Source organism: Pipistrellus hanaki, assembly GCF_964339955.1.
Source record: "Pipistrellus hanaki genome assembly, chromosome: 2".
Classification (NCBI taxonomy): Eukaryota; Metazoa; Chordata; class Mammalia; order Chiroptera; family Vespertilionidae; genus Pipistrellus; species Pipistrellus hanaki.
The window spans coordinates 152,712,616-152,723,719 of record NC_140504.1 but is presented as its reverse complement, the minus strand read 5'-3'; the positions used below and the strand labels follow the sequence as shown (position 1 = coordinate 152,723,719).

Genomic DNA, 11,104 nt, shown 5'->3' with positions numbered 1-11,104 from the left:
AGCTTAAATTATACATAAAAATTGTCATTTTTGTATGTGTTAAAAGAACTACAGTACCACAATTAACAGTACTTTTTAGTTGAACTACAGAATGATGTAAATAAAACTGAATGAAGACATTTACTACTTTATTAACAGACTGTGAATGTACTTAATGGGTTTTTTATTTTTTGCAGTGTGAGACCATAACAAAGTTGAAAGCTGCTTTCATTTTATGTGCAAATAAGTCCTATGAATCTATATTTTAAATTTACTGAATCAGTGAAATTACTTGGTCAGTTAATTTGCAAATGCAAGCTGTATTCTGCAGTTTTATTTTATGTATTGACACTAATCGGCAAAGGTGTACAATGTGATTAGAATGCATTTTGAAGATGCTTTCTGTACAGATAAAAATACAGGGACTAAAATAATGCTGTGCAGTGTATAGCAGAGCCATTTTTCGGCTTTGGTGTACTCAACTTTTCCAGTATTTAAAAGTGTTTTGAATAACATAAAAGTCTCCTTATTGTATAAATAATAAAATGTCACCTTATTGTAAAGTGTCTTTTGTTTAATGTCAAAGCGGATTTTTCTTAGTCAACCAAAGTTATAGTATGAAAAAAGCATGTTTATTTTAAACCAAAAACACAAATTGTAATTAACATTTGAAAATGTAACTTTTATTATGAACATGTATTATATGTCTTTAGTAGCAATTGACTTTTTCATATAAGCATGCCTTGATCATACAAAAGCTATCTACCTATTTACCGACCTATCTATCCACCCATCTCTCTATGTAAGTTAATATACATTCTATTGATTGACTATTTAATGGAATCATATGGTAAGTTTTATAATGACTGATCAGCCTAGCCTACTTCTGATATTTCTGATGTAAATAAAAATGTTTATATTTGATATTTATTAAATGAAGTTCACCTATAACAACTTCCCTTTTAGAAAATTACTGCCTGATTACAAGTTTAATCTTATGAAGATTACAAGCAAATTTTTTAATTAAGGCCCTGGGAAAAAAAATATACAAAGTTGGATTACAACACACCAACAGAATAAATGTATACAAATACTTGATTAGTAAGTATTTAAACAAAACACATCTCAAGATTTCTATGCAGTATACATTATTGGTAATGTCCTGTTTCTAATATCTATAGAATAAAATAAGGTCTTCAAAATTAAAAAAGAAAAGAAAAAGTACTTTTAAACTGCTAACACTTTGAAGGAAAAATATGCAGATCCAATCTCTTTAAATTTCTTGCATCTAGAAGTACCAGATTATTTTATGGAAGCTTAATACTAAAACATCATTTTAAAAAACCTTGTCAACTTTTAAATTCAAAATGGTGAGAGTAATTATACCAGCACTATTTTCTCCACTATAACTATATCTTATGTAGCATTTCTGTGACATGATTTCCTAAAACATGGGGAAAAGGCTAAAGTCATTTCAACTAAATTAAAACAAAAACAATACAATGCATGTTAATTTAAAACTTACATTGAGACCAACCATATCACAAAAGTCCTATCAGTAACGAAGTCTTATTTTTAAATGTCAAAGAACAACATTGTATAAAATTCAAGTCAATTTTATATTAAACAAAAGAAACTGGATGGTCATACTCAAGTCAATTGGTCACATTATATGTAACAAAAACAAAAATGGGGGAAAAACCATTCTACAAAAACACTTTGTCATTATAAAAATATTAAAAATATTAAACTTCACTAAATAAAAATTCACTTTTGAAGAAACTGTTTTGTTACAATGGAATGAAAATGAGTAGGATAAATCTTATGCAAAACACTCAGAACACTGTTATCACTGTTACAAATGTACACAACACCTTAAAAAACATTCGTTATCAATATAAGAATTCTAAGAATTAGCATGACCAAGATTATAAAACAACTCCAATTTATGTAGGAATTCGGTCTCTCAAATATTCCAGAATAGCGGCTGTTCCTTTCATTAATATGGCTGCTCTCGGAACACGGAATGGATTTCCATCGAGTAGTAATGTTCTAAGCAAAAGAGAGAAATAACTTTAACACTGTCCATTAGGAAAGCTTTTCTTCTAATTTCATTATAATATTATAAATAAGATTTGTGTAGGTTTTTTTTTTTTGTCTTTTTTAAATCTAACCATTTAAACAGTTGAAATTATAACTACAACAATAATCAAGACAACATTAACAATACGTACGTGAAAGGTACTCTGCTAAGTAATTTAAATTCACTGATTCAGTTATCTTAACAACCTATAATGTAGGCCCCAATAATATTCCTCTTTTCGAGATAAGGAAATACAAGTTCAGGGAGGTAAGAAAGACTTGTCCAAGATCCTACAGCTATTATAGAGAGGAGTTGTGATCTGAACCATCATTTAACTCATCCATTTCTAAATCTTATAATGACCACATACTAAAAGGTTAAATTATACAGGCTATGTTTACAGTTGTGAGTACGTGAAACACAGTTCATTCCTGTATTATTTTTATTAATTATTGCATTACTTTCCATACAAACAACTTTAAAACTACTTTTGCCCCACCCTGTATTTACACAAGTACAGAATGAGCATACAAGTACTCATTCCAAGGTCTAAAACGTAACCAAAATATCCCCCTCCGCCCCGGGAAACACTGACACATCTGCCCTCTCCACCCACCTTGATCAGGTACACACATAAAAATCTATTTACATATTCTGAAATGAGGTTCCAATTTGAGATTTAAGGGCTTGTTAATTGGTTTCTTTAATAATTAATGAAATACCTTAACTTATGAGATAAACTTTTATATTAATTTTCAATAACTTGAGTGTTTGTGTAAACAAAAGTTAAAGGAATCACACCACACCTAAATTAAATCTTCAAATACTATGTGCCTTGGGAATTCTTTTAAAGACTGACTTTCTTAATTTATAGAAAAAGAAGTTAATTACAGCCAATCCTCAGTATTTGCTAATTTGCCTACTCACTAAAACTCATTTGCAACCCCAAAATCAACACAGCTGACACTTTTGAAAGCTATTTTTGACACACATAGAACAGCAAAAACTTCGAGTTGTTGGATGGGCACATTCTCCGCTGAAGTTGAGCATGTGGCACTGCCTTCTTGCTTCAGCTCTCATTCTGTAAACAAGTGTCCTATCCCTTGCCTATTTCATGTGGCATCTTTTTTTCATTTTTGTCCTTATTCACTGTTTAAAGTGGCCTGCAAGTGTAGTGCTAAAGTACTCTCTAGTTTCTTAAAAGAAGGCTGCCATGTGCCTTACAGAAAAAATACATATTAAGTAAGCTTCATTCAGGCATGTATTATAGAGCTGTTTGGGCATAGTTCAATGCTAATAAATTAACAATATTAAATAAGGTGTCTTAATACTAACACATTAAAAAAGGGGTAATGTACTGATTGAAAATGTCATAACCAGATGCTTAAAAGAACCTACCTCTTGTACTTCCCCTAGGAGTAACAGTTCAGGATTCGCTAATTTGGTATTTACAGAGACTTTATAGAATACAACTGCTTCCGGTAAGGAGAATCAACTGTACGTGCCTCCTATAATGCACTAATAAGGGCTACCAGAGCAGATGCCAGCGCTGCCCGAGCAAAGTAAAGTATGTCAAACCATCATGTGCAGTTTTCAATAATTATATTACTTCTGACACATTCTGCTTCACTATTTAGCTTTCTGTTGACATCTCCAACTCCCTGTATAGTCACTTAACAAGCATTATTGGGTGCTTTCTATGTTCCAGGTACTGGAACAACTCTTTCTTAAAGGAGGACAAAGAAATGGTATAAATGAGTCTAAACAAAGCAGGATAGAAAATTAGAGAAGTGACTAATTCTGCCTGGAGAATAAGGAAGGTTTTCCAAATATGATATTTAGATTGATTATTGATAAAAGCAGGATAAAAGGATTGAAGACTAAGGTGACAGCAAACACAGAGAGTGAGGAAGACCATGACCCAGCATGAAGACCATTTGAAATAAATGGTGATAATCTGTACTCAAATTTTGAAAAATCCCATATGCACAGCTAAATGTATTCCCCTGACATTTTACACATTCGTTTCAGGTTACATTGAGTGATGAGAAAAGTATCACTAGAAACAATCAACTACTTTATCTACACATATATAATACCACATAAACAAAGCTTAAAAAATAAATTTGGTAAAATCTAAAACACAGAATTGAGATTCTGGGTTTGTTATCTATTATTTTTAACAGGACATTACAATTTTATTTCAACTTTCCTGGTAGAGTACCGCAATAGAACAAACAAAAAACACAGAAACTTCAACAAAGCAATCAAATACATGGAAAATCTTAGTAGAATGAAGTAATTACCTTAAGTTCACACAATTACCAAGCTCTGGTGGAATTTGTAGGAGGTCATTATTTTGAAGGTCCAATGTGACCAGATTCTCCATTATCTTCAATTTTTCAGGATTCACAGATCCAACCTGATTGTTACTAATTAAAATTGTTTCAAGAGTGGAGATGCGATACAGAACTTCAGGTAGTATTTTGAACCTATTTAAAGATGAACAGCACACCTAAATATATTGGAATCAGAGGCAAAATCATTCCTTCAAACAAAGATCTTAAGTTTCATATCTTGAGATAAAGTTTTCTTTAGTGTAAGTTATTTTATATTTGGTTCAAGTTCTAGGTTCAAATTTACCCAGAAAATAAAGAAAATGAACTAATTTTGGAAACCTTGAAATATATGTTAAGTGGAGAGATTTGGAACAGTTTCTTTTATTGAATAAAATCAAACAAAAGTTTAGAGTAAATTCTCCAATGTTTTCTTCTTCACATTCAGGAGACAAGGAAATCTTCCTGAGATTCTTTACATAAAATGTCTCTGTGTAGGTATTCTTCCTTAGTTCGCTTTTATTATGAAACAGAATCACTGCCAATATTAAGTAGAAATTTAAGGTTCCTATTTTGCTTTGACTGAAATTTCAAAAATAAGTGCATTTTTGGTTCTTGAAAAGATGACAAACTAGCATAAACTATCAGCTTCCTCTTCCAAAGCAAGGCTGAAGATGCCACAAAAGAGATAAGAAAACTAATGGCTCTCAGAACAATTAATACAAAATCCTCGACTGTCTCTTGGGGGACAGAGGCTAGGATAGTGTGAGGCAAACCGCATCTCATAAAATGGACTAGAAAAGATAAAGATAGGCTGTAGAACTTTACAACTGTGGCCTTTCACTTCCCTACATTGCCCTTCCTTTGCTGCCTCGATATAAAAAAAAAAAAAAATGTAAGAGTAAAGGGTAAAATCAAGGCAGCTCTGTATTTCCAGAGGAATAGGAGTCAATACCTAGGAGTACAGACTAACTACCCTGCCTCCAAATAGTCCCTCCTCTTCTTCTTTTCCACCAACCCATGAAAAGGCGTGGCTCACATGCAAAAAGACAAGTGGTACCCTTACCTCTCATCATATACAAAAATTTACTCTAAATGGATTAAAGACCTAAATGTAAGGGCTAAGACTATAAAATTCTAAAGAAAACAGGGATTAAGTCTTTATTACCTTAGATCAGACAATAGATTTTTAGATATAACACCAAGAGCACAAACAACAAAAGATAAATAAACAACCTCATCAAAATTAAAACCTTTGTGCTTCAAAGGACACCATCAGGAAAATGAAAAAATAACCACAAAATAGAAGAAAATATTGTAAGTCATATATCCAAAAAGGAATTTGTATCTAAAATATATAAAGAACACTTACAACTCAATAGTAAAAGGAAAACCCAACTGACAATTAGAGAAAAGATCTGAATAGGCAGGTCTCTAAAGAATATACACAAACTTGAAGTCCGGTGCACGAATTCATGAACCAGTGAGGTCCCTTGGACTAGCCTGTGGGAACAGGCAAAAAACGGCTCTAAACATCCCCAAAAGGATCCTGGATGATGAGAGGGTGCAGGCCAGGCCATGGGATCCCACTGGTGCATGTTTGGGACCATGGATAGACACGGGAGATTAGCCAGCCAGGTAAGGATCACAGGAGGGCTCCAGGGTGTGTCTGGCCTGTCTTGCTCAGTCCAGATCAGCCAGACCCCTACTGGTCAGAGCGTCTACCCCCTAGTGGTCAGTGCATGTCATATCGACTGGTCGACCGGTCAACTGCCCCCCCCCCCCCCCCCCCGTCAGTACACATCATAACCATCAGTTTAGCAGCCTTAGCATATCATTAGCATATTATACTTTGATTGGTTAAACGGATGACTGGACAACCAGACACTTAGCTTATTAGGCTTTTATTATATAGGATGATCGATAAGGACATGAAAAGGTGCTTGGCATCATTAGAAATCATAGGAATGTGAATTAAAACTTCAATAAGATACCACTTTTGCCAAAACCGGTTTGGCTTAGTGGATAGAGCGTCAGCCTGCGGACTGAAGGGTCCCGGGTTTGATTCCGGTCAAGGGCATGTACTGTGGTTGTGGGCACATCCCCGGTGGGGGGGTGTAGGAGGCAGTTGACTGATGTTTCTCTCTCATCAATGTTTCTAACTTTCTATCCCTCTCCCTTCCTCTCTGTAAAAAATCAATAAGATATGTTAAAAAAAAATTAAAAAAAAAAAAAAAAAAAAGATACCACTTTTGCCCAGACAGTGTAGCACAGTGGTTGAGCATTGACCTATGAACCAGACGATCACGATTCAATTCTGGGTCTGGGTACATGCTGGATTTCAGGCTTGATCCCCAGTGGAGGGGGGGGGGGGGAGAGTGTAGGTGGCAGCTGATTAAGATTCTCTTCATTGATGCTTTTATCTCTCTGTCTCTTTCCCTTCCTCTCTGAAATCCATAAAATATATTCTTTAAAAAGGCAAATAACATTAGATGGCTAAAATAAAAAAATCAAATAAGAATTGATAGAGATGGGAGAAATCAGAGGATGTGGAGAAATCATACATTGCTGGTGGCATTGTAAATGGTGCTGCCACCTTGGAAGAGTCTGGCAGTTCCTCCAACAGTTAAGCACAGAGTTACCATATAATTCTACTGCCAAGAGAATTGATAAGATTTGTCCATTCAAAAGCTTGTTCATAAATGTCTAGAGTAGGGGTGTCGAACTCAATCAGAGAAGGGGCCAAAATCTAAAATCCAGCCTAAATCGCGGGCCGAATGGTTTACTGAACAGTCATAAACTGACAATGTCATAAACTGACAGCGGAGTGCAGTGATGACAGCGCGGTGCGGGCCACATTGCAAGGCCTGGCGGGCTGGATTTGGCCCGCGGGCCTTGTGTTTGACACATGTGGTCTAGAGCATCATTAACAATAAGAACCAAAAAGTTGAAAACAATGCAAATAACCATCAACTGATGAGTAAATAAATAAAATGTGTACATTCATAAAGAAAATGTTACTCTGCAATAAAAAGAAACGAATTACCAATGCATGCTACAATTTGAATGAATCTTGAAGACATCATGCTATGGGAAACAAAGCAGTCACAGAAGACCACATATAGTTCTATTTATATAAAATGTCTGGAATAGACAAGTCTAAAGACAGAAAGTAGATTAATTGTTACTTAGTGCTGAGAAGGGGGAGAAGAGGATATAAAAGGATGGCAGCTAAAGTGTACAATAGTTTCTTCTTAAGGCAATAAAAATATTGGTTGTAATGATGGTGTCCATATCTGTAAATATACTATAAATCATAATTGCACATTTAAAGGGGGGAAAAATTACATGGCCAACTGTTAACACAGAAGTTAGGGTTAACTTTTGCCACTTCTCCAAAGACATTACTTGACAATGCAACTGATTAACAGACAATTCAAGAGAGAAATGATAATTCAATTCACAAATAAAAATTGAGAGATCTGAGAAGTGCATACATTTTAAAATAAAAACAACAAGGGAGATCTGGGAGAGATAAGAGATCAACTGAAGGACTTGAATACATGCATATAAATACAACCAATGGACACAAAATTCTGGGGAGGGAGGGCATGTATGGGAGGAGGGAGGGCAATGGTATATGTACAAAGATAATAATTTAAAAAATTTAAAAAAAAAATAATGACAACAGTAGTATAATGTACCCATGAGAAAGCAAAACTAATGGAGCAGACAGAACAAAAATTTTAAAAACAGCATTTTAACATCATTATGTCAATGAGGAATAATAGTATGAAACTTATAAACTTACTATAGTCCCAGTGCACGAATCCATGCACAGGTAGGGTCTGGCCATCCCGCCCCACTAGGGGTGGATCAGGCCGGGCCAGCAGGGGGAGGGGATGCAAGAGATTGGCTGGCTGGCCCCATCCCTTTGGTCGGGGAGCTAAGAGCAGGGGCGGGGCCTACAGACAGTTGGTGGGCTGGCCCCACCCCTTGGTCAAACTACTGGTGGAAGGGACAATTTGCATATTAGCCTTTTATTATATAGGATTATCAGGATTGAATGAATATATCTGAAGACCGTCAGACAGTGGCTAAAATACAGTAAATGTTAGCTATTAATATTTGTTACCAAAAACAACTTTCATAATAAAAAAAACAATATGACACTTTATTAAGAGCCCAACTTCTAAAGTCAAACCACCTGGTTTCATATGCCAGCTCTATTATTTACTATCTATGTGAATGTCAGGTGAGTTAGCTCCTAATCCTCAGGGTTTTATTATTATTATTATTATTATTATTATTATTATTAAGATATTACATATGTGTCCTTATCCCCACAATGCCCCTCCACCCCCCAATTCATGCCCTCACCACCCTGGTGTCTGTGTCCATTGGTTAGGCTCATATGCATTCATACAAGTCCTTTGGTTGGTCTCTCCCCTATCCCCCACCCTCCCCTACCTTCCCTCTGAGGTTTGAAGGTCTGATCATTGCTTCTCTGAATCTGTTTTTGTTCATCAGTTTATGTTGTTCATTGTATTCCACAATGAGTGAGATCATGTAATATTTGTCTTTCTCTGACTTTGCTTAGCATAATGCTCTCCAGTTCCATCCATGCTGCTGCAAATGGTGAGAATGCCTTTTTTACCACAGCATATCATTCCATTGTGTAGGTGTACCAGTTTTTTAATCCACTCATCTGCTGATGGACATTTAGACTGTTCCAAATCTTAGCTATGGTAAATTGTGCTGCTATGAACACAGGGGTGCATATATCCTTTCTAATTCGTGTTTCTAGTTTCTTGGGATATATTCCTAGAAGTGGGATCACTGGGTCAAATGGGAGTTTCATTTTTTGTTTTTTAAGGAAACTCCATACTGTTCTCAACAGTGGCTGCACCAGTCTGCATTCTCACCAACAGTACACGAGGGTTCCTTTTTTTCTGCATCCTCACCAGCACTTGTCATTTGTTGATTAGTTGATGATAGCTATTCTGACAAGTGTGAGATGGTTCCACATTGTCATTTTGATTTGCATCTCTCGGATGATTAGTGACTTTGAGCATGTTTTCATATGTCTCTTGGCCTTCCTTATGACCTCTTTTGAAAAGTACCTACTTAAGTCTGTTGCCCATTTTTTTATTAGGTTGTTTATCTTCCTTTTGTTAAGTTGTAGGAGTTCCCTGTAAATGCTGGAGATTAAACCCTTATTGGTGATAACATTGGCAAATATATTCTCCTATGCAGTGGGCTTTCTTGTTGTTTTGCTGTACGGAAGCTTTTTATTTTGATGTAGTCCCATTTGTTTATTTTCTCTTTAGTTTCCATTGCCATGTGAGCTGTATTGGTGAAGAAATTGCCTCAGCATATGTCTGAGATTTCACTGCCTGCGTAGTATTTTTATGGTTTCCCGTCTTATGTTTAAGTCCTTTATACATTTTGAGTTTATTTTTGTGTATGGTGTAAGTTGGTGGTCTAGTTTCATTTTTTTGTATGTATCTGTCCAATTTTCCCAACACCTTTTATCAAAGAGACTGTCTTGACTCCATTGTATGTTCTTGCCTCCTTTGTCAAATATTTATTGAGCATAATGGTTTGGGTCAATTTCTGGGTTCTCTATTCTATTCCATTGATCTATATATCTGTTCTTGTGCCAGTACCAGACAGTTTTGAGAACAATGTTTTTGTAATACAACTTGATATCTGGTATTGAGATCCCTCCAACTTTGTTCTTCTTTCTCAGGATTGCTGAGCTATCCGGGGTCTCTTTTTTTACTCCAGAGGAATTTTTGAAGAATTTGTTCTAGGTCTGTGAAACATGCCATTGGTATTTTAATGGGGAGTGCACTGAATCTATATATTGCTTTGGGTAGTATGGACATTTTAATGATGTTGATTCTACCAATCCATGAACATAGTATGTTCTTCCATCTGTTTATGTCTTCCTCTATCTCTTTTTTCAGTCTCCTGTAGTTTTCCAAGTACAGGTCTTTTACCTCCTTAGTTAAGTTTATTCCTACGCAACTTAATCTTTTTGGTACAATGGTAAATGGGATTGTTTTTTTTAGTCTCTCTTTCTGTTAGTTCACTACTGATGTATAAAAATGCCATTGATTTCTTGGCATTAATTTTGTATCCTGCTGAATTCATTTATTAAGTCTAATAATTTTTTTATGGAATCCTTAGGGTTTTCTATGTACAGAATCATGTCATTTGTAAATAATGAGTTTTACATCTTCTTTTCAATTTGATACCTTTTATTACTTCTTGTCTAAATGCTATGGCTAGCACTTACAGAACTATGTCAAACAGGAATGGTGAAAGTGGGCATTCCTATCTTGTTCCTGTTCTTAGGTGAAATGGTTTTAGTTTTTGACCACTGAGTATGAATTTGGCTATAGGTTTGTCATATAAGGCTTTTATTTTGTTGAGATATGATCCCTCTATTCCCATATATCCTCAATTTTTTTAAATGGACACAGTAACAGAACCTACCACAGTATCAGTTGCAATGCTACCTCCTTTATCTTCCGGCTTTTGTGAGAATGAAATGAGAAATACACGTAAAAATATTTAGTCCAGTGTCAGAAGATAATAAGCTCCCCAAAAGTATTAGCTATCCTATGTAATAAAAGCTTAATATGGCCCTGACTGGTTTGGGTCAGTGGATAGAGCATTGACCTGTGGACTGAAGGGT

At 35.2% G+C, this 11,104-nt stretch overlaps 1 protein-coding gene across 4 annotated transcripts in view; it reads right to left on the bottom strand.

Annotated features, from left to right (window-relative positions):
* Positions 1–640: 640 nt before the first annotated feature.
* The window catches only part of LRRC40 (leucine rich repeat containing 40), a 50,365-nt gene continuing 39,901 nt past the window's right edge, over positions 641–11,104 (bottom strand). For all 4 annotated transcript variants that reach the window (XM_084871863.1, XM_084871864.1, XM_084871865.1 and 1 more), the window contains 2 exons: positions 4,369–4,554; positions 641–2,031 (listed from right to left, as the gene is read on the bottom strand). In XM_084871863.1, the coding sequence (XP_084727989.1) occupies positions 1,926–2,031; positions 4,369–4,554 (292 nt within the window). In that variant the 3' untranslated portion in view covers positions 641–1,925. The remainder of the gene's footprint in view (positions 2,032–4,368; positions 4,555–11,104) is intronic.